Source organism: Brachycentrus maculatus, unplaced genomic scaffold, assembly GCF_059751285.1.
Source record: "Brachycentrus maculatus isolate JH-2025_06_01 unplaced genomic scaffold, ASM5975128v1 h1tg000055l, whole genome shotgun sequence".
Lineage (NCBI taxonomy): Eukaryota > Metazoa > Arthropoda > Insecta > Trichoptera > Brachycentridae > Brachycentrus > Brachycentrus maculatus.
This window is the reverse complement of record NW_028280809.1, coordinates 324,915-349,572: the sequence shown is the minus strand read 5'-3', so window position 1 is coordinate 349,572 and position 24,658 is coordinate 324,915. Positions and strand designations below refer to the sequence as shown.

At 36.2% G+C, this 24,658-nt stretch overlaps 1 protein-coding gene across 7 annotated transcripts in view; it reads left to right on the top strand.

The window, feature by feature from the left end:
- Positions 1 to 24,658, top strand: part of kmr (pleckstrin homology domain-containing family A member kramer) — a 123,755-nt gene that overhangs the window by 91,966 nt on the left and 7,131 nt on the right. For 3 of the 7 annotated variants that reach the window (XM_088278036.1, XM_088278034.1, XM_088278037.1), the window contains 16 exons: positions 420 to 1,224; positions 1,611 to 2,384; positions 3,216 to 3,420; positions 5,039 to 8,977; positions 9,382 to 9,569; positions 11,475 to 11,600; positions 12,724 to 12,930; positions 13,588 to 13,835; positions 15,807 to 16,014; positions 16,847 to 17,018; positions 18,811 to 18,972; positions 19,501 to 19,698; positions 20,115 to 21,031; positions 21,625 to 21,831; positions 23,599 to 23,700; positions 24,550 to 24,646. In XM_088278036.1, the coding sequence (XP_088134162.1) occupies positions 420 to 1,224; positions 1,611 to 2,384; positions 3,216 to 3,420; positions 5,039 to 8,977; positions 9,382 to 9,569; positions 11,475 to 11,600; positions 12,724 to 12,930; positions 13,588 to 13,835; positions 15,807 to 16,014; positions 16,847 to 17,018; positions 18,811 to 18,972; positions 19,501 to 19,698; positions 20,115 to 21,031; positions 21,625 to 21,831; positions 23,599 to 23,700; positions 24,550 to 24,646 (8,555 nt within the window). The remainder of the gene's footprint in view (positions 1 to 419; positions 1,225 to 1,610; positions 2,385 to 3,215; positions 3,421 to 5,038; positions 8,978 to 9,381; positions 9,570 to 11,474; positions 11,601 to 12,723; positions 12,931 to 13,587; positions 13,836 to 15,806; positions 16,015 to 16,846; positions 17,019 to 18,810; positions 18,973 to 19,500; positions 19,699 to 20,114; positions 21,032 to 21,624; positions 21,832 to 23,598; positions 23,701 to 24,549; positions 24,647 to 24,658) is intronic. The other 4 variants (XM_088278035.1, XM_088278039.1, XM_088278038.1 and 1 more) reach the window with 4 other exon arrangements.

Below are 24,658 nucleotides of genomic sequence, written 5' to 3'. Positions count from 1 at the left end.
GTTTTAAAACGACGATTGGCTTGGATTTGTCACCTCAGACCCATTCAAGGTCGGCTATTTAATTTTGGTTGTAGACACCTTTATGCTTTCATGAAGTATTTTTATGAGGTTTATATTATCAGAAAGAGTACTGTTTTTATTCATTCATTTGTATTTTCATATAATAAAGACTAATAAGTAAAATGTGTCGGATTGTGGTCCCGTGGTTAGTGTTGCAGACTCTTGAGTCAGAGTTTCTCGGTTCGAACCCACTCTACCACAATTTGATACCTATTTGTAATAATGAGCCGCTTAGGCTCACAGAAATAGTATGAAATTAAAATATTTGTGTAAAAATAAAAACAAAATGTAAATAATTGAAATAAAAAATAAAAATGTTAGTTTACGGCACATGTATTAATAATTCTCCTTTTTTTTAGGTATGATCCAAATTATGACATCTTAAGAGAGCCTGCATACGGCAGTGCAGACAATTCTCAGCAAAAGTTTGTTAAGAATAGAATGAACACCAAGTCACCTAATCACGCAAATGCCGAAGCTATTTACGAAGGCAAATCTGCCTCCAGTAACTACGCTACCCAGAGAAATCTTACCAGGTCACCTGAAACCATTTATAATGCTCATAATTTATCTTTGCCCTTAACAAATACTCATACGAATAGGTTAGATAATAATAAATCACCGATGACTCTTCCAAATAATATGCCTAATAGAATAAGTAGCGAAAATAGAATTGCCCAAAACAAATCTCCGGCCTATTTCGAAAGCAAGAATGTCCCTCAAGATGCTGCCCAAAAGCAAAATTATCAGCCTGAGACTCAGAACATATATGTGGAGTCTGGTTATCAGAAGATGCTTCAGCAGCAAGAAATGAATAAGAGATTGCTCGAAAGAGAAATTTATCAGGAGCAAGGAGCTATTCAAGGGCAGCCGCAACACATGAATAGAACTAATCCAAACGGAGCCTTCGTCGAAAGACAGTCTTTCGAGCGAAGAACGCCCGATACGTACGGCAGATCTATGATAGTTCCCGGTTATTACAGCAAAGGAAGGTCGGGAGACTATGAGGATGTGTATAACAACCCAGGCAATAGTCAAAACTACCGGGAGCAGTCCAGAGAACAGTCTTACAGGAGGCCCATGAGTCCAGTTGCCTACGAAGACAAAAATGTCACTCCAGTACAACTACCCCACCAAAGATATGCTCAAACAAATTTGGATACTGTAAGTTAAATTCATTTTACAATAAATTTAAATAATATGGTATATTTTTGTCCGATACTAAATTTTTTTTCTCAAAAATTCAAAAAATAGAAAAACCCTTTTACTTTCTTAAAATCTTTATACAGCTTTATAGGCTTACAAGCTACTATGCAATCCCAAATGTATACAAGCTATTGCGCTATTCTCCTTTTCCTACCTTCTATTCCTCGTACAAGAATCTGGAGCGTTGGACTGATCTTGTCTTCATACATGTAATTTAGTGATTCCTGTCTAATTCGGTACCCTGTGTATCATTGGGGGGATAGAGTATAGAATGAAGTTAGCTTTGTTTGGTTATGGAAGTTTAGCAACTTTGTGTGTATCTTATGTATTTTTTCCTTTTTCAGAATCAAATCTATCAAGCGCCTCCAGTACAATTGCGTCAGAAGAAACTTCCTCACAATTATACAGCCCCTGTTCTTCCACATAACAGTGTTCCGAGACCCCACAGCGCTGATTTCTTAGAGTACGAAGCCAAAAACCCTTCTTACGATGCCAGCGTGTCCACCAGACACGCTAACCAATCATCCAGGCAACCTCCTAGACCCAAGTCAAGTCTGGACATCAATTCACACGATTACAATGGAGATAATTACTTTTACTCGGAGGCTAGTTACGCAGAAAAGATGCGTCAGTCTGCCCATTATTTACGGAACAAAAATTTCGGAAGTACGGTATTTAATCCCAGACAGTCGGATCCGAAATCCCCGGAGTATGTGAAAGAACGCAAGATGTCGATGCCTTCATTTCGCGGCGACGAGAGCACCTACGATGCGGAAATGAGAATGGAGAGGGAATCTATTTATGGAATGAGAGACCAGAACAGAAATGTCAGCGCATCTGATAAGTACCGGCACAGTGAAGTCACAGGCCCTAACTCTAACTGGACCTTGAGAAATAAAAGCCTGTCTCAGATTATGACTCAAGATGACGTCTATAACAGGAGCAATAGCGCGATGAGTGAGGGGTCCACTGTGAGCGGGTTTAACAGAGATGCCACGCAGATGGCTATTGGAAATGGTGACCAGTTCATGCGTTCAGCTAGTGCTCGGCTTCCTTCCACAGGATCCGAACAGTTGTCATCTAGAGACGGTGAGAGGAAAGTTCAACAGGTTGGTGTTGTGAGTGCAAATTTTAATTACTAACTTACTTATTCATAAGGTATTGAAAGGTTTCTTTAAATGTATTATTTATATTTTGTTTCATATACAAATTTACAAATTGTAATTTACAATAATGTGTTCTCACTGTCTGCCTCCGTAGTGTAATGGTCAGCACGATCAGCTACCGTTCTGGAGGTCCCGGGTTCAATTCCCAAGGGGGGGGTGTTAAATAAATATAAGTGATTTTTTCACTCTAATATTTATTCTATTACCCTGGACTGGTACCTGAAGCGGAGGGCTGATCACCTTTCCTTCATGTGTTAATGATCAAGGTAACACTGTGTTTATATGATGCAGTGCCTTACGCACCATTGGGGTGCGGATAAGGGTTTGAAGATAAAGAAGAAGTGCTCACTGTGTTTTCCCGTGCTGAGAACATATTTTATAATACTTTTTTATTGAGTTATTTGACAAGTCATTTATCTCCTCCATAGTGTAGTGGTCACCTTTTATGTTATTCCATATATCGTAGTCATACAGGAGAAAGTGACCAACTGCATTTTTTTTATAAAAACGTGATCGTTGACTATTTGACATCTTACTAGCTTAATATTGCCCTGAAAAAATCCCAAAGCGATATTAAACCTGGAAGTATAATATACTGACTTAAAAATGACTAACTGCATTGATGTTTATTTTCTTCTTAAGCAAAAGTGACTTAAATGGCCCTCCTGAACATTTCAAATTTTGTTCCTTTTGTTCCTCCTGTACGACTACGATATGTACACTAAAATGGCCAAAATGAATGCTTTTCTCTTGAATGTGACATTTCTCTTTTCTGTGTTATAGCGAGAAGAGTCAATGAAGCGACTACTTGAATGGAAACAAAGGATGCTTCAATCTCCGTTGACTCGAAAGCCGACTCCCGCTACTCTGTCTCTGGCGAGGAGTCTTCCGCCCGGACCCTCGCAGCGTCAGACGCTCCCCAAAGTCTCCAATCGCTTACACAACCAAATACAACCATCTTACAATAGTTATTCTTCCGACGATGAAGGTAGGATGACTTGCAACTTGATAAATTGCCATTGAGCCAACGCATTACTAAATTACTTCATTCCAATATGCAAATGGAGCTGAATTTATAATTTTTTTATAAAGAGAAATTTTCCAGTTTTAGTTGCCAAAATGGATTGAGGTCCCATGGTAGTGTTACAGAATTTTGATTTGTAGTTCTGGGTTCGATTCCCCATTCTGCCACGACTTTGTTTTTTTTTTTACAACATTTTGAGTGTGTCCAAATACTTGTTCACAAAATCTAGATTATCTCCAATTATAGGAGTTATTAAAGATGAAGAAGAGTATGGAAGTCTGGTCATTTACGGGGCTGACGACCGTCATAGGCTCGTTTAAGTGATCACTTTACACACGTGTAACATTCACCAACTCTGCCCATTATTGATAACCACACTACTCAAATTCTTGGAAGTTCTATATATATGAACCAATTTTGAGTCATTGTTCTTGAATCACTAGAACTTCACAAGAGACATCTATTGGTGAGTTTATTTTATTTTATAGGCATTGTGCCCATAAATAAATAAAAAAAGTTGTGGCAGAATGGGGAGTCAAACCCAGCCTATTGATCAGTGATAATAGTATAAGTATTTCAAAAAAATCTTATCAATGATGTCATAAACTGTTTTTCATTTATTCTAGTTAATTTTTAATTTATTTGGCATTAACTTTGTAGAACAACATGATTTAAATATAAAAATGAAACACTGGTATAAGACCACTTTTGACAAATCAAAAATGGTCTTATCCAAGTGTTTTATAAATTTTTATTTGAATATATTATTTATCTAAAAACATAATTTTATATTTCTAACATTTAATTTTCAATTGCTCAAAATTTAACACTTTGAGTATGGATAATTTTCAGTTGAAGAGTCATTTTTATTCTTTGAGCAATTTCATTATAATAAATGTTTTCACTATAGATTGTTAATTGATTGCTAGTAATTATAAATTATAAATTGAATGCCAAAGAATATCAAGCTAGAGTAAAATAGTATTTAACAATAACACAGTATGTAATTATATTATTTTCATTATTTACATTGTATAATTATTATTTATCCCTTCCATTTATGTATTATGATTTTTATTAATTTTATACATCCCCGATAATAATAAATTTATGTTCTATTTTCTTCTATGCAACACTAATCCGCAGTCATTTGGCACGAGGCAATACTCGGAGATACTGCAGTATCTGTAGTTGGTAAAGATAGATCGGTTGTACGTAACATGACTAGCACAAAGAGTCTGATGGCTTGCAACAGTTACCTTCCTGCCTGCTTGGGACAACTTTACTAACCCGGCTGGAGGACATTCCTCCTCCTTCTCGTCGATATTGTATTGGTGAATGGGTATTATTATATGTTGTATCCTATCGAGATATTCCGAATATTCAAGTATCTAGAGGGTAATTACTCGTACTAACACTCGGGTTATGGTTCTTACTTTAGCTATCGTATGCATCTAGTGAATGATGAGAATATATCTAGTATACTTTGATTAACAAACGAGTATTCTGTCGTAACCTTAGCTTAGTCTAAATGGCGAATGAAAAGTGTCTAATGTATGGTTGTGACTGTCATTCGGTTTAGAGAGATTGGGGGATGTTGTTGGCGCGGAAGGCGACGCGGCGACTATACTCGGGCAAGGGCAGGCAGGAAGGTCTCCCACTCCTTCTCCATCCTCCCCTCTCCCCCCGCCCCTACCTCTGGAGCTTCAGCCCGCTTCTCAGCCCGCTATGTCTACTCCGAGCTCCGAAGTGCCCGACCTCGCCTCACCTCGGCCCGCGCGGCCCGGCCAGGAGACTCACCCGCCGCCTCTCAGCACCGTTATCGACATCCCGACGTCCCCCGCGGATAGTGACGCCGAGTCTGAGATGCAATTGGAGTACACCGATAATGACTTGGACGAAATCTTGGCTCAATCCGACGACAACGAATATACCAAAGACGACTCAGCGAGCGGAAGAAAATCTGTTATGAATTTTTTCCCTCACGCTAGTAAAACAGAACTACCGCTGGAAAATGAAAAATTCTCAATGAGTCAGAGATTCCCAGACTACGAAATATGCGAAATGAATCAAACCATTCTAGAATCTGAAGATAAAACTGTCGACAACAACGATGGGAAGGCGAGAAGCAGGGCTTCGACGCCCAAGCTTGACACCCCTCCCAATCAAGAATGCGAAGACCACTACTTGCCTATGAGCCCTAGGAAAGTAATTTTTTATCCCAATTCCGCACACAACGACATCTTCAAAAATAGCATTTTTGGTAGTATCGAACACCATGAAGATAACCCGTACGTTGAGATGAGTCACGGGATTGGAGTAGAAAGCGCTTTTCTCAAGGAAGAAATCCAAGCCTACGAAGTAGTTTGCGTTAACAGTGGAAAAATAGAACCGGTTTATATGGAACTCAATAACCTTCCCGATAAGAATGTTCTCGACGACAAAAGTGGTAATAGTTCTAATGCGGATACAACCACCAAAGAAAAATTAAACCCTCCACCAAAATCAATATTGAGGAAACAAAACTCTGAAAGCAAATTATCTGTTAAAAATTCTTCTCGGATAGATGTCAAATCTCCTTTGCCAGATATATTGATGAATTCTCAAGGAAAATCTAGTTCGCTGAAATCTGATAGTTCCGATGCGGGTGAAGAAGAGTCTAAGGATTTTCCAGCAGACACTGCATTTTCTAGATTCAGTATCTCTGATAACTTTAGGCCCGCTTCGTATTATCTGGGATCGAGCGGGATACTGGCGGATATCCAGGATAGTTCCGACAGTGAACTGGTTCCTCCCCCGCCTATACCGACATCACCGCCTCCGATGGAAGAATTAGAAGTGCCTTTGCCAAATTCTTTACAAAATGCAAAGTCTGACAGTAAATTAGACGCTATCAATGGAAACGGATTAGTAAACAGCGGAAAGAAGAAGAGTACTCTCATGGTTTATGGTAATACTCCATCGATGTATGATACAATTTTCAAAGGGGAAAGAATCAAACGTAACAGAGCTAGCATGCCCGATAATGACCGTAAACTGAAGGATGCTCAAAGTTCAGATACAAGTAAAAGATCTTCTCTAGATGCCAATTTTATTCCACCGAGCTATAGAACAAGTAGTAATACGGATTCTGATTCATTATTAAGTTACAACGCCGATAGAGGTTCATCTAGAATGTCTTTGGAGTCCGATATCAGTAGTAAGTTTGAAGCGTCTGTGTCTGGAAGCACCACTAATATGGATAGAAAACATATGCTATCTGATAAAACCAGTATGAACGATGACGAAGAATTTGTGGAGTTACGTCACGCACATCAGCCGACGGATAATGAAATAGAAAGAATGCTCAAAAGGAGACCGCTCTCCGAAGAATCTTGCATCGAAATAGAATCTTTGGATAGTAATTTTAATGATAATATGGACGACGTAAACTTGGACCAGTATTTAGATGAATTACAAGCTAGCAATGTGTACTTGTATTCTAACAATATGTATCCTGGGATGAAGGCTTCGGGAACCTACTTTCATGATTCCAGGCCATTAGATATGGCAACTGTTGGTTATTTGAACGACAGAGTAGCAGCGATCAGAGAAGAAGTTCAGTATGAAAATATACAGTTGATGGAAAGTAACATAGAAGGATCGCGTAGTAGAAACTCGAGCATGTCTAATACTATAAGCGATCCTGATACAGTTAACACGTTTCAAACCGTGAGGCCCTTGAGTCGGATGTCTAATACGTCGGCAGTGAGTGGAACTTCTTCGCATGTGAAATCGTCCGGGTTGTCGGTGCGGAGTGTCAGTAGGAACTCACTACCCACCGACAGTAATGCGTCGTCCTTCAACCAGCTGCCAACTAACCACACGAGACACGCGAGCTTTGAGCAACCGACTATGTCTTATTATTCTAAAAACACCTCAAACTTTGAAACCGATGCTTCCATTCTCAAAAACTTGAATCAATCTCTTCTCCACGAACAATCTACGAACAAAGTGAATATTTCAGAAATGTGTAAACCAAAATCGCCTAAAACACAAGAAAATATAATTTCTCATGATACACAGATGAAAGTGACGCAACCTAATTCATCTCACAGTAGAGATAGTTCATTCGAGCAATCGGCTCCCTACTATTATTCGGATATATCCTCGCAGGATAACCTAAATCTGACTGCGAGTGGATCTCAATATCCTCCGAGTTTCAGCAAAAATAATTTTATCCTCAATAGCAAACTGAACAATCAAAGAATAAACAGTCCCCTGGGGAAAAAGTGCGATATTAGCCATATTCATAATCCAATACATTCGTTATCAAATTATAACCAATTCATCGAACCCGGTGAAGGGCCTATTCAGATAGCAGCTGCGGCTCGATGTGTCTCGGTTGAATTTTTAAGTGCCGCTGACAAGTTTACAGATATCGATGATAAAAACTTATATGAATCAGACACCCTAAAGAAGAAAAAAGTGAGGGATTCGATGCCAAGCAGTGTTCGCTGCAATTTGAGCTCAAAAAATATTTATTTATCTTCTCACGATAAAACAAGCTCCTCGGATGCTAACATGACTTTATTTGGTCAACATTTAGAAACCCTCAATTTGAGTGATGGAAATTTAACTTTAGAAAGACTCCTTCATAATGCGGTGCATTCTGTAAACAGTAATGAAACCAGAACATCCGACTTGAATCGTTCAAGAAGTCAATCCGCTTTGAGTGAAGCCATAAACATCCAAAATCACACATCGGTTTCCAACAGATTTCTCCAACAAGAAATACAATCAAATAGAAAACCGGTAAATAGTAATTTGTATGTAGAAGTTGGAACGAGATTAAATGCTGAAAGTGTGAGAGATAATGGCGGGGAACAAGGAAATGCCAATGGAAATATTTGTGATGGAGAAATGATGTGGGATGAAGATTCCCTGTGGACAGAAAATCTCAGGAGAGTTTCACAACGTCACGCAAGATCATTGGACCATCTGGATTGCTTGGCCAGTCCGACAGGTCCCTCGGGAAGGCTAAGCGTCGATCTCAAAACGATGCTCAAAAGTGCAGACGGGAACGATATGGAACCAGATTCCAAATCGCGTATGAGCAGAATAAGTAGAGAAGTCACGTATGTAAATGACAATGTAAAAAGCCAAAGACCGTTGTCTTCCAAAAGGCGTCCGTATAAAAAGAATGTGAGGAAACCTGTTATGAAGCTCGTTATGATAGATCAATCAAATGAAAATGATGTATATGTGCAATTAGCATCTGAATCCATCAAACCAGAGGCTACAGTTGGAAATGACGATGGTGTGTACGAGCAACTTACGACTGATTTGCAGAACTCCAACAAAGAGACGGGCAAACAAGAGTTGAAAGAGGTCGGAGCGGGTGAGGAAGAAAAAAAAGGTAACACGGATAGGAAGAAGTTTGAAATAGACAGGGAGAAACTGAGGCAGTGGGACTTGTTGTCAAGTGGGGAAGGGTTCGGAGGGGAAGGGGAAGTGGCAAGCACCCCCCCCACAAACACAGGTATCTACAGCACATAAACAAATCCTGACTTATTCCCTTTTCTTTATTTTCTTTTGCAATTTGTTCACACGACACACTTGTGTTTCTGCCTACATTATTATTTTGTTTTATATTCTAGATAACAATGCTCACACCATCATGCATTATCCAAAAAAAAAATTAATAAAGACATCACATTACACCATAACTTTTTTTTGCGCTAGAAGTAAAAGCAATAAATATCTTAAATGATTTCTCAGATAAGAATGATTTTGTCATTAAAGTTGTCAAAAATCTACTATTTAAAAAAGTATATGGTGAAAATTAAAAAAGGGCTTAAGCGCCTTTAAGATTTGGCAGCAATTTTTTCAAATAAACAATAATTTTGAATCAAGTGAATTCAACCTGTATTTTTTTACAAACAGCTTCTATGTCCGCTTCCATTTCGGGAATTGAGAATTCCATTGGCAAGCGTCACCCTCTCGTTGGAGGAAGTCCAGCGAGCCGCGCAGCCCAGATCCCGGTCAGGGCCGTCAGTCCGAGGGTCCGGCCTTCCGGAGACCAGGGCGGGTGGTCAGGAAATGACTCCGATTCCTTGTGGGCAAGTCAAACCGTGAGTATCCTTAAACTCAATTTTATAGTCAGTTTATTTTCTAGCAAGTTAGCACATCAAAGAGCATTTGTATTGTTTCAATGTCCAGCATAAAAATTAAATGAGAGATTTCTGTAAATTGCTGTCATATATTATACTTCAATTTTGTAATTTATAGAAAAAATACACATATGTGAACACATTTAATTTAGAGTGGATTACTGGTACCGACGCGGGCTTTAGTTGACATGTTCATTGCTAATTTGAAAATACTAAATGTTGACGTACTGAATAATTATATTTTCTAATATTAAAATCAAACACTGATTTGAGTCTACTGAGTTGTATGTTTATTTTATTTACTAAAACATACAAATGAAAATTCTTGACAATTGTGTCCCCCTGTTAGGGCATCAAAGATAATGCAACACAGTGGTCATTTTTATTTTTATGTTTTTAAAAATATAATGCACAACTTACTAGACTTAAATCAGTGTTTGATGTTAATATTTCTAATATAAATATAGAGTTGCACAAATCAAACGTCAAATCAATAAATAAATAGTAAATAATTTACCAACAATAAATAAGAATATTTATTTATTGATTTGGCGTTTAATTTGTAGAACTCCATTTTAATTTATGAATTAATTTTAAATCAAACACAGATTTTTTGAGTCTACTAAGTTGTATTTTATTAACAAAAACACATAAAAAATTATATTGTGACAATTGTTTCGCCTTGTTAGGGCATTATCAAACGAATGTGAAGATCAAATGGACTACGGTCCTTATGTATCTTGATCTTCACATTCGTTTGATAATGCCCTAACAAGGAGAAACAATTGTCACAGTATAATTTTTTATGTGTTTTTGTTAATAAAATACAACTTAGTAGACTCAAAAAATCTGTGTTTGATTTAAAATTAATACATAAAATAAATAAGAACAAAAGAGGTATCGGAAGACCCCAAAAGAGATGGTCCGACGACATAGTCGCTGTGGGGGGTAAAAACTGGCTGCAAGCAGCAACCAACTGGAGGAAATAGAAAGAAAGGGAAGAGGCCTATATCCAGCAGTGGAGGACAGAGGGCTCATGAAGAATAAGAATAAGAAATAATTAACTATGTAGCTTTCATTTTTTTTTCACAAAAATAGAACAAAAAATATCTGGTTCTTGTGTGCACTGAATGGATTGGAAAATTTTGAACTCTCTTAACACATTAGTTACGGCAATGTTTTGATAAAACTGTATCTTGAGGCGGGCGACATTAGACAGCTGTCCGGAAATATAAAATATGTCAGTGAACTTCATATTTTGAACTTGAGGTTGAACTCGAAAACAATACAAAAACGGTAAAATGGTCTCTAACGTCTCAAAATAAAATCATGTTAGTCCACAAATCACAAAAGTAAAAAAAATGTTAAAAACACTAATTAAATATTAGAAAATAACAACAGTTTAACAACCGCCGAAAACTCAAAATCTGCGAATAAAAAATTATTTATGGGCTTTCCCCACACGCGTTTATTGCTTTGTAAGTACCAACTGCCGACTTAAGTAAAGGACAATGATCTTTGTATTTTATTTCATTTTAGGACAAAGAAAAAAACGCACCGTCTGTATCCAAAGTTGTTTAAAGTTAATTTGTAACATTTCCTTCAAAACAGATTACGACCATTAGCTATGTTTTGAACCCGTAAATATCAGTATTATTTTTTATATTACAAAGACATCTATCCACTACACAACAAAAGCAAAAAGGCCAAGAGATTAGAAGTTTATGACGTGTTTTTTGTATACTAAATTGAAGGTAGCCGAAATGCACAAAAATGTGCACCCCGCCACCACACAAGGTTTCTGAAACGCATAAATATGTGCACACCGTACACGATGTGTTAAAATAGGGAATTAAATCATTACAGATTACTCAGCCGATAAATACAGAAGAAAGCTGGTCTAATTCGAGATCATCCTCACGTCAGGGCAACCATCAACCCATCAGGGCTGTCAGTCCTAGAGTGAGGAGGGCATCAGATTTAGATGAACGAGTAAGTGATATCCAACATTTTTCTTCACGTAAAATATGTTCATCATTCCCATCTACCATGGGTATCATTTCTATGCAATGAGTTCATTATAAATCTAAAGGTAGAATGATAAATAATTTGATTTGGTGTAACGCCACCATGGTATTTGTTAGATCATAGCTTTTGCCTTTCATTCTTATTTATTTCATTTTGCTAGTATTTTAGTCTTTGTTAGAGATGGGTTTTTTCATGGTACATATTGTCATTTTGCCAAATATTTATCAGTTTTATAATGTGTTTTTATTTTCACGCGTGTAAAATGTTCATTTCGCTTTGTTTTGTTTTTGGGTTCAAACATTATTGTTTTTAATTTTTTTTTCTTAAATAAAATACTCTCTTACACCTATAGTATTTCATACAATTAATATTTTTTTTTGTTATCAAAAAAAAAAAAATGCATATTATAGATATCTTAACAGAGTCAATGCATTTATATTTTTTTTATACAAAAAGTATGACAGTCTGAGCATCCTAGGGCTTAAACCTGGCTTAAGTGATCACTTTAAACACAGTAAAACATTAACCATTCTGACTATTATTACACATCAAGATTTTTCTCCTCATTCTTATACATTAATATATATATATATATATATATGAAAGTAATAATTATATTATTTTCATATTTTAATGATTGCAGTATACACATACAATTTCTAAAAATATTCTTCTAACCTTTATCCACACCCAATGGTACATAGGTGCAATGGTGCATAGGGCACTGCATCATATCGACACAGTGTTAACCTGATCATTACTTACATGAAGGCAAGGTGATCACGCCTACACTTCAGTGACCAGACCAGGGTAATACTAAATAAATATTGGAGTGTAAAATCACTAATATTTATTTTCACCTCCTCCTCCGGGAATCGAAACCGGGACCTCCAGCATGGTAGCTAAACACGCTAACCATTATACCACGGAGGCGGATAATAAATCTTAAAATATACTTGACCTATAATGATTCCAAAACATGTATGAATTTTATATTTGGTGATTAAGTAAGAGTTTGTTTTATCATTCTGTTTTGTTTATTTGATTTATTTATTTGTTTTGTTACCGTACCGCTTGCTCCCCCCAGCCCCCACCTGTCCCTTCCTCTCCGCCTCCAGAAAGTCCCACAGGACTCGGCCAGTACCTCGGGGGAAGTGTCCCGGACCTCTCTGCCGGAGAACTCCTGGGAAGAACTCACGAAGAGCTGGTCTTGCTTCTCATACAACTCAGAAGGAAACACTCGGCTACCGCCAGTGCTATAGAACAGTGCTGTACACAAATACACAGCGTACAGGTCTATTTTATTTGCTTTATTTTTTTGTTTTTTATTCTGCTGTTTTTATGCTTTATTTTGTGTGTTAATATAAATTATGAGCACCAGCCGTAGTGTATGGAGTTGTCAAAAGAAAAATGAGAGCAAACTGAATGGAGAACTGTATTCTCAGATGAAATGTGACAAAATTATGCAATATATTTTTGTTATACTTGAGATGAAAAATCTAGTCATTTTAAAAAATTTTTTTTTATGAAAGAAGATGGAAGATTGAGTATCCTAGGGCTTACGACCAGGCATTTGACTGGGTTAAGCAATCACTTTATACACTTATGAAACCTCCACCATTATTGCATTAATTTTTAAAACTTGTAAACATGCAATGGTCTTGGTCCCCTTTCACATGTGGATAGTAATTTCATAAATTTGGAAGTATGGCTGATTGATGAAAAATGAAAAGTATATATGTAAATTTTTATAGCTTATTTTATTTGAATATGTATAGGTGAATTAGTATGCATATATTTTTAGGAGAGAGAGCCTGAAGTAACGTTTTATTTATTTTTGTCAATACTTGTATTTGACCAATTGAATATTAACAATTTTTCATAATCCAATTTACAACCTTGTATCTGGTACAATAAATAAAAGTAAATTGTTAATTTTTCATTTAAACAGAGTCGCCTAAGTACCGATGAGACGTCGGAACACCGCCACGAAAACTTGCAGCGCCTGGAGCATTTGAGGAGGCATTTATCTGACCTCGAGAGGCACTACACCAAGAGCAAACCGCTTGTCCATCTTGTGGACAACATGGTGAAACTTGGCGCTCTCTACAACAGGGGACCAACCACTATCGACAGGCTCGAGCAGAACCAGTTGCTTAGAGAAAGGCAACTGCTGGAGCAGGCGCAAGAGCAAAGGAGGTTTGTTATTAATATTGTTTTTTTTAATGTTCCTTATTGTTTCGGTATTAACACATTGTAGTCAAGCGCATCGAACAATAGACTCTAGCCTATAGCGGATGTTTTTCGCGACTAGCGCAAAAATATATCGCTTTCTTAAAATTGACACAGTTTCTAAACCAAATAATATTTTCGAATGAAATTTTCAAAGAAATCATATATGACATTTGACCATCAAAAATAAATTATAATCATAATTTTTAATTAAGTATTCCGTATTTCACAATTTTAGAAGCATTGTAAACTCTAAAAAATAGTCTTCCTCTCCGAGGTATCATTTCCTTTACAATGCTAAACCGTGCGAGCGGTATGAAAAATAGTCCAATACATGAAATGACTCAAACTAAACTGGAGATTGAGATCGCATAAAAACTCTAGATTTCTGGCGATGCCTTTACAAGCGGCACATTAGCCAATCCGAACAAATACTCAAATAAGACATCTCAAATAACGTGGACAGACTATCGCCTAGCACCCAGGTAGCAAATTACCCTTCAAGGCGTTTCATTTCACGCTGATAACAAACCCGTATATTGCCGTTTCCCGCCGAAAACCGACAGTCGACAAAAACGGCATTTGCCGTGTCCCGCAGTTGACCGACAGTCCGCGAAAAACGGCAAATGCCGTGTCCCGACGACAATGTGTTAACTTTGTGGTAAGAAATGATTAAATTATAAATAAAACACTTGAGTATTATGTTGTTACATGTAGTTTCGGTAACTACAGATGCTTCCATCTACAGGTTTAAATATAAACTATACCAGGTTATGTTTTGAATATTGAATGCATTAACTTGTGGATCATATTGATATATTATTTTGAGAAATAAAAAGACTTTGTTTTTTTGATCCACTCACAAATGTGAGTGGATCAAAAAACAAAGCCTTTTTATTTCTCAAAATAACATATACCAGGTTATTTTACCAGTAAAAAACAAGCGTTTTATTTTTATTTATATATATATAATATATATTTTTTAAACATAATTTTTTTTTTATATGCCGAATCATAGTAACACTTGTCAGGTCAGGTTAAGAGGCAGAATAACTAGCGGGAACGTATGATGAGATGCGTGAAAGTGGAAAAGGCGAAGATTGTTTGAAAAAACAGTATGGATTGGCACTCGATCCTCTCTGCCTACGCCTGTTGCGTAATGGTTGGTTAGTTAGTTTTAACCAAACACAATACTAACATATTTTTATAAAGAAACTAGTGCAAAAAATCTAAATATGCAATACAAAAGGATAAAATCAAAATGCTCTTTTTGAAATCATCTCCGTTCATTTCAACATACTTTATTTTATCGATAATGTTATTTCAGCCTTGCATTTCCTTATTTCACTGTTTAAACATCTATCTTTTTTTTCCACTTTTTAGTTTAATCCTCTATAACTGTTATATTTTAAGAACAAATTAAATGTATAAAATATTGAAACGAACTGAGTCACAAGTTAAAAATAAAACTATAGATAGCATCTGTAGATTCTAATAGGCGGGACACACGGAAAGACTGGCAAATGAATGGACCTTAAGGCTGAGATCGTGAGCTTGCTTCAAATCAGTGTCTGTTCAGCCACGGTCAGGGCTGCATCCACGCTGTATCCACGCTCGATTATTTTTAAGAATGTATGTTTAATATTTTTTCAATTCATTACCTTTAAATAAACCTCTTTTCTTTTCAAAATTATGAAATAATTTCGAAGAAAAACTTCTTTTTTGAATGCAAAAACGATGTTTAAAGAAAAAAAATCATTTACGTAAAATATTACCTGGATTTAGAGACAATAACGGTGCGATTTAACTAATTATTGGCCCTAAAAGATATGACCAAGGATGGGGACCAGCAGACATTGCCGAATAGTGCGTCTTGTTCTTCTCCGCTTTATCAATGACAGAAAGCTGATCCATCATAAAATCTGTTTCTTTGTGCAGGTGGGCCCAGTCTTCCGAGAGCCTCTCTCGCGAGCAGATTGAGCAGCGCGTAGAGCAGCTTCGCGCCATGGAGCGCAGCGTGGCCGGAGAGGCACAGACCCTGCGGGGGCTGCGGAGGGAGAGGGAGGCCCTCCAGAGGGCGCTCGGGGGAGCGCATCTGCAGCAGGATCTGTCCAGAGTCCACGCCATGCTGGCCATCAACTCTAAGGTCAGCAATATTTTAATAAATCAATAACACACTTTAAGTTTAGGCCATATTTGTGGAGCATGAGGAATCCATAGCTCCCTTGATGTTCTTCAGTTGGCTGCTAGTTACTTTGGGTCTTCTAACGTTAGATTCATCCTCCCTCCATCACCCATGATACACAATTCATGGTTAATGCTACATAGTATGAAAAGCGACCACTTAAATCATCCAGTGATAGGTTATAGCAATGGGTGAATACTGAGAAATTCCTGATTGGCCCACACTAGTTTATCCTTCCTGTTCCCAACACAGATTCAAATAAAACATATTCTTATTTAGAAGAAACAAAAATCCACTAATTGATCAATAAACCTTGTACATAATCAGCAAGGTAAATAATAAATGCAACTCCCATCTAAGATAAAAGACAGGTTGTAAGGCCTGTGAATGCCCAGACTTCCATATTCTCTTCAAAGATTTTTTGACTCATTTGAAAGATAAAATACATATTCGTAGTGTAGTTTAATAATAATAATAATAATAAAACCCTTATCCGCACCCCAATGGTGCATAGGGCACTGTGTCATATTAACGCAGTGTTATCTTAATCGTTTACACATGAAGGAAAGGTGATCAGCCCTCCGCTTCAGGTACCAGTCCATGGTAATATTGAATAAATATTGCAGTGAAAAAATCACTTATATTTATTTTACCCCCCTCGGGAATCGAACCCGGGACCTCCAGAACGGTAGCCGAGCGTGCTGACCATTACACTACGGAGGCGGACGGAGGAGTGTAGTTTAGTTGCACAATATATACATTTACATTTTTAAAAAAAATTATGTTTTTTCAGAAATTGGAGCAAACGGTAGCTGGAAACGCACGTCTTGAGCAAGAATTAGCAGTCCTCAGGCAAAAGCTGCAAGGTCAACATTCCAACCACACCAATAAAGACATCACATCCCACAATGACTCCAGCACCGATGCCAGAACTGCTGCAGATGCTACAGCTCTTTTGGAAGATGGTATTTGATTTTGATTAACATATTTACATATCGCTTACTCCTTTCAAGAACGTCATAAATCAAAAAACTTGATTTTTTAGTAGAACGTTTTTAAAGTTTAACACAATAATACAATGTATAAAAAATAAATATCAAGCCACTTATTGATCATTTTACTGTGCAACAGATCTTTTTAGGTAAAACCTGAAGGTTTTTTCTCCATTTGAAAAATATTTAGTATATTTAAAAAAATACTTAAATAATACCTTTTCTTCAAAATGCAAAAACAACACTTTCTGCCCTGTAGCGGGTAAATATAAAGTTAAAAATATGCCTATTTTGCTGGGATATAGTACATTTTCTGGGCATTCCGAAAACATGCACAACTGAAAATTGACGATTTTTGATTTATGACGTTCTTGAAAGGAGTGAGCTATATGTATTATTAGATTAAAACCAATATTTTTAGCTTTTCCACTTTATTTTTATTTGATCAGCGACCGGGTTTCGTCGTTACCGACATCATCAGACTGGTGGGAGGCTATACAAATTGTTATGTTATATATAAAACAAGGCAGGAGTTGATAACCATGATTTGATATAATTTTGTTAATTAAATAGTAATTATTATACAGACCTGAATGATGGAAGTTTAACTTCTGAAACATGTTGTCTATAATAAAACTCAAGTGGTAAAAAACGAAGTGTTTTCTTTAATTATTGATATAATTTTACATTTTAATTAACAAAATTATATCAAATCATGGTTATCAACTCCTGCCTTGTTTTATATATAACATAACAATTTGTATAGCCTCCCACCAGTCTGATGATGTCGGTAACGACGAAACCCGGTCGCTGGTCAAATAAAAATAAAGCGGAAAAGCTAAAAATATTGGTTTTAATCTAATAATATATTAAAATGCAATTCCATCACGAAGTGTCAGTGGATAATATAAATCTATTTATATTATTTTAAACATCTCATAAGAGATGAAGAAGAATATGGAAGTCTGGGCATTTACGGGGCTGACGACCGTCATAGGCTGGTTTAAGTGATCACTTTACACACGTGTAACATTCACCAATTCTACCCATTATTGACAACCACACTACTCAAATTCTTGGAAGTTCTATATATATATATATGAACCAATTTAGAAACCTTGTTCTTGAATCACTAGAACTTCACTAGAGACATCTATTGGTGAGGATGTAAAGAAAAATTTGTGTGTAATTTGACCACTTCCATATTCTTCTTCATCTTTGATGAGATGTTAAAAATAATATGAAAATAACTCCTGTAATTGGAGATAATCCAGATTTTGTGAACAAGTATTTGGACACACTCAAAATGTTGTAAATAAATCTATTTACATATGATTTCATGCGCTTCGGGAATGTTGACATGACTAAATATTCGCCTTGAGTGCAAAGTTGCAAATTACAATTATTTCAATTGCTTCTGTAAAATATCAATTGGCAGTTAAATACTGTATTAACACATTGTTGTCAGGCTGTTTTACATCAACCGGGCCCTAATTAGTATACTAATTAGGGTCGTATACTAATCACAAGTAGCCCCAAACCCGATTCAGATCTGTAGAATGTTTTTTGGCGTCTTCGCGCTTTAAAACCAAATATGTAGAACACCTTTTAACCAACTTTTCTATACCAACGGTATGTAAAAAATGCTTTTAAGTGTTTCTTGCAAACAATGCTTAAATTAGTTTTTAAAAAAATTATTAAACCTTTAAATTAATGGAGTTTTAATGAGAAATATTAAAAGCTCATATTTAATATTATTTTAAAGAACTGAAGAGGGTACAGCACTTGGTGGGAGACTTGCAGAAGCAGCGTCAGGAGTTGAGTGTAGCCGTGAGACAGTTGACCGACAAGTCACAAAGTTTGGGGCTGGTTTCTTCAAACACCAACCTACACTCCGCTTCCGCTGACTACTCCGGTGATCCCTCCAGTAAGTACATTTGTTTTAGACTGAGTGGCACTCATAAAAAATGCGCGTCACTTTGCGACCTCATGTTTCAGAACAAACATCACTCGCAAAGAATGCAATAAATTGTTCACTTTGAGGTGTGGTAGACGCTGAACCTTTAAAATCTATTGTTACATTGAACCATTTATTTTTTTGAACAGCAAAAAAGAAACTTTACACATTTATATAACAAGAACTTAAAATAATTGAATAAATTGTGAGTTTATTTCTCACTAATTGGATGAAAATTCCAAGATTTTTTACATATTTTTCATTCCTTTCCTCCCTATGCTTTCTTCCCTAAGAGAAACTTGTGCGTGATCATATCTTTGTGAGAACTTTCTTGCATCCTTAAAACTAAGTTATTTAATAAAAAAGTCAGCTGTTGATGAAAAAATGTCAACGTTAACAATCAAAGAATCCAATAAAATCTATTCTATTAACTTAAAATAATTATCAGTATTTTAATATAATGCTGTACTACATACTAACAAAAATTGAAATTTACAGCTTTCGCAGATTCTCAGGCAAAGAAGCGTTTTAATCCGCCCTGGGTGGAAACAGATTTAGATAATGAGACTTTAGAACATGGGTCTTGCAGTCCTACAGGCCTGTCAATGGCTCCTCTGTATATCGACACACATTCTTCGGATCAGCGACCACCTTCTCCGGACCAAAGTGATGATCTAGCACTAAATGGTGCTTTTGGTGAGTTGATTATTGTTTTTTTTGTACAAAGTAACCAAGTAGGTCCAAGAAAGTTCTCCTTAAATTAGTTTAGGTATCTCTAAATAAAATAATGGTATTCTCATTGCCTCACAGTATTTAAAAAAAATGTTATTATTATTTTGGAACAAAAACTGTGTGGATTTAAAAAAATTATAGCATGTACTTTATTTTCGCCTAAGTAAAATGAGAAATAGAGTAAATTGAGAAATATTGTTGTTAGGTTTGGTTTCTGTAAGATTAGGTTAGGTAAGGTGTAGGTGATATTAGGCTAGGTTAAATAATATGTTTTTTATTGTCCTTACACGACTTATACCTAGTGAGTATGGATTTGATAACACACCAACATCCACAATTTCAAGTTTTGAAGTTAAATAATTATTTTATTATTTTTGCAGCCAACTTGTCAAGCGTGGAAAAACAGGAAATCAAAACTGTCCGCATTGTGAAGCGTGAGAGTGAGCGGCGTCAGAGGGACAGGGAACGCTCCTCTCTTCAGCCAGGGAATTCCGAATGGACAACCCATCAAACTGTCGGCACTCTCGACCAGCTGTTGGAAGAAGACAACATGGCCCAATACGGCAGTCGTTCTACCTCACTTCCTCGAGGCTTCCAACCGGCACCGCCCCAGCACTCGTACAACCCTAATACCTCGTACCAACAGGACAATCAGTCTAACTCTAGGCAATACATGTATCAGAAAGACAACTCTTCATCCTACCAGCACAGATCACACGCCAATCCGCCAAATACTTTATCACTAACTAATGTCAATAATCCCTTCGATAACATGTCTACTTCTAGTGCGAATATCAACAACAAGTTTGTTTCGAGTCCTTCTCTCATAAACAACAATGATTACACTACAAATCAAGACATTATGCAGATGTCTCACAGCAAATATGGTAGCTATCAAAAGAGTGCCCAGATCTTGCCATTGCCAGTATCTAGCAATAGCTATTCAAACAATTTGCCGAAACACACTGTTTCGCACTCTGCTCCTTACATGGACAGCACCTTATCCGAAGTCAGGGCCGTGTACACCAATGGGCCTATCAGTCCTGGACTATCCAAGACGGCCAGCATCAACAGCCTCACCAAGGGGAATGCCGAACTTTCTCCAGTGTTTACGAGTGAAGCAGCCAGGCAGATTATAATTGAAATGGCGGGAGAGAAGAACGGAGTCGTGAAAAGTAATGGGTCGCAACACAGAAGGCAGGTTCCCAAAGAGAAGCGAAGGCATTATACAGCGCCTCATCATCTAAGTGCTAAAGCGTTGGATCAAACCAACGGAGATGACTTCTTCTATCAAGAAGTAAGTTTACTTTTGATTCGTAATTGTTTGCTAAATATCAATAATCTTAATAATTCACACATGTAAACATCACAATTCACTGATAAACAAGAATTAAAATTTTATTTTGCATATTTTTTAAATTTAATAATTTTGATTGAAATTGTATTTTATTTTATTTTTGGGTGCATATAAAAAGGTTTATCGCATCTGTTTTATTAAATTAAGTTTTTATTTGTTAAAGAATGGTTCTTTGCTTTTTTTTAAATATTATTTGCTCAAAACATTTTAGTTCAAATAAAGATAATTTTGACAAAATTTGAACAATGTTTTAAATTTTTTATTCATTCAATGATTTTTTTAAATCGAAATTAATTGATAATTCACAAAAAGAACTAATATTTTACCCAAATCTGAAAAAGTAATGATAAAGAACAAAAAAACATTAAAAACATTTGAACAAAATTTGTGGATAGTATTTTTTATTAGTTTTAGTTACCTATTTCATTTACTGCTTTCATTTTTTTATCATCAAAAATACAGATTTCTTTCGTAATATTGAAGCACCTCATTTGAATTTTTACTAACAAACTTTTTACTATGTATTTTTGCAGAAGTGGTACCGTGCGCGTGACGATGTAGACATGGAGCGCGTGCTCCGGGGATCTGCCCACGGCCCTCCGCCTCTAGCAGCCCCCCCAGACGTAGTCCGCTCTACCCTGCCCGCCCCCCATACCGACCACTACAGCGAACACACCATCGACCGCCTTCTAGCGGCCCCCAACAAGATACTCATCCCCGAGAGATACATACCGGAGCAGGTAATCATGAATGAATTGATGAAGATTGTTTGCCGCCATTTGCAGCAAAAGAGACATAAGAAAGCCTTGCAAAGACCTGATTAGTTGTCTTTTTATGTACTGCCTTTATTGCATTAGTAACCACCCTACAGTTGGGTTATTATTCAAAAAGTAGGTAAAATTCATCACATTTAAAAAATTAATATTTCTCGATACTATTATATGTATCAAACTATTTTTAAACAAAAGACTCATTTAACCTTTTAAACGCGTTTACTTTGTTCCTAAGAGACGCTCGTGCGCGGCTGTATTTCGCCGTTTTTTAAATTATTACTTTTATCATGTATTTAGTTATGAAACGATTTATTTTCCTAAACAAAAACGTTCAATGGGATTCATTGTGCCTTTTTGGTACTCTATAATACACGTGTGTCACATTATTCTTGAAATATATCGTAATATAAACAAATTAGATCGTATAATAAATAAATCAAAGCACGCATCGTGTGTCACTCTTACCCACTGGCGATGCGTAGCGTCGAGAGTGAGACAGATATAGGGCATGATTATGGCGCGGACTAATTACCGACCGCAAGAAAAATCAGGGATCTGTTGTTTTATTTATCCTTGTGATGTTACAAATTATTAGTCAGATATTTCAACAGATGTCATAAGGCCGAGGATTGACGTATTATTTTGTCCAAAGTTCCACACCATGAAAAAATCCCTCCAAGTTGAACTGAGGTTCGAAACTTGGAGCAAAGTGAAAACACAAACGCTTATGTCAGCCGCGTATGGGGCATGTCTTGTAAAAACACATACGGTTATGCGAGCCGCGTGGATCCGGTTAAGACCCTTTTGATATCATTTGCAAGTCAGAGGCTTTCAACATAAGATGTCACCGGATATTTTTTTATAATAATATTCTATTGAAAATTTTTATAAATATATCTTATATTGAATATAATATATCGATCAACATAATCTTGAAAAATTCTGCAAATGAAGTAGCCAGCGATTGTTGGTGTCGAAATACTAAATGCGCCGAATGACGCATTCATGAGCGCAGGGTGAGTAGGAACAACTTGGCGTATCACAAATGTTTCTGTGGTTGCGGGTATACTTTTTTGTATCCGAACGTGCGAGATACGCCTTGTTGCGTTCGGGCGATAATATAGCGGATGTATCACGTATGATCATCGTATGGGTAAGGCGGTTAAATAGTATTAGGTAAACTGCATGACAAACCATAAGCTCACTGCGTTGTACTTTGGACAGTGTGTGCTTTTCTATACCCACTCACATATTTTTGTTTTTTTAATCTCATATTTATTGATTTACTGAAGGGTAGGGCGGTTCATCTTTCCTTTATGTTTTTAACAAACAAGATAACGTGTTTCTATATAATGCAGTGCTCTTCGCACCATTTGGTGCGGATACGGGTTAGAATAAGTTTCTAGTGATTATTTCTCCCAAAACTAGCAGTCCGGTTGTGATCCCATGGTTAGTGTCGCTGACTCTTGAGTCAGAGTTTCTGAGTTCTAAGCCATTCTACCACAATTTGATACCTATTTCTAATAATGAGCCGCTTAGGCTCACAGAAATAGTATGAAATTGAAATATTTATGTAAATAATAACACAAATTTTCACTTTTAAATTGATTCAAAACCCAAATGTAGTAATACTTTCAACTAAGTTAATTAAATCATAAGTAAATATGAAGTGTTATATAGTAATTGTTGTTACAATTACTCTTGTTTTATAAATGATATTTCTTTGTTTTCAAGGCTCCGGAATTATCACCAGAAGAACAGAAGAAACGTATGGAAAAAGTCGAGTCAATTAAGAAAATGCTCTCTAGCACAACACCTTCTGGAGATCCAAGCAAGGTTTGGCACATTAAATAATAATAATTTATATATATTTTTAATAACATCAACATGTAACAATGGAATAAATAATTAAAAGGGTGCAGCACGGTCTCTTTTCTAAATGAATATTGTGTATTTTGCTGAATATCGACAGACTACATATCGGTAGTGTAAAGGCAAAGGGGTATATCTGTCAAATTTTTCATTTTCTAAGTTTGTTCCACAAAATGTCTAAAATAGTGTATTCCATAATCTGGCAAAAGGATATAGCTGTAGTTGCAATACTTATTTAGTTTTTTTAAGATATGTACATATAAAAATACATAAAACAAATGAGTTATTTAATTTCACAAGTTTGTTTTTGCTCTCCTGTAAAATTTGGCCTGAGACAGATATACCCCTTTGCCTTTACACTACCGATGAGAAGTCCACTTACAAACCACGTTATGCTAAAAAAAAAATTTTAGCCAATGTTTGTAAATTTTTTTAAAAATCATTGGCTAAAAATTGTTTTGTTAAAATTGTTTTTAGCCAAAAAAATTAAAAATATTTACGTCCATATTGAACATAATCTGTCAAAATTCATTAAGTTAAGAATAAAGTGGTACAGTAAAATCAATACTCTTACAAAACTTGCTATGCCGATCGACAATTCACTTTCTAAAATTTCTCAAAAAGCTTAAATCGGTAGAAGATTTGATATTCTTCTGAGACCCGCCATAGGCTAAAAAACTTGACTTTTTAACATAACGTGGTTTGCAAGTGGACTACTCATATTGCTAATTGTTAAAGAAATACTTGAATAGATATTTTAATATGAGGAGGCACCTTAAATTGGTGTAAATATTAATTTTTTTGTTGTTGCAGAGTCCCGATGACAATGATAAACGCCAGCGTGAACATTTGCTTCAGCTAAATCAAATTTTAGCCAAGCAAGTGATGGAGATGAGCAAAATCGTCGCTGGTAAGAACAATT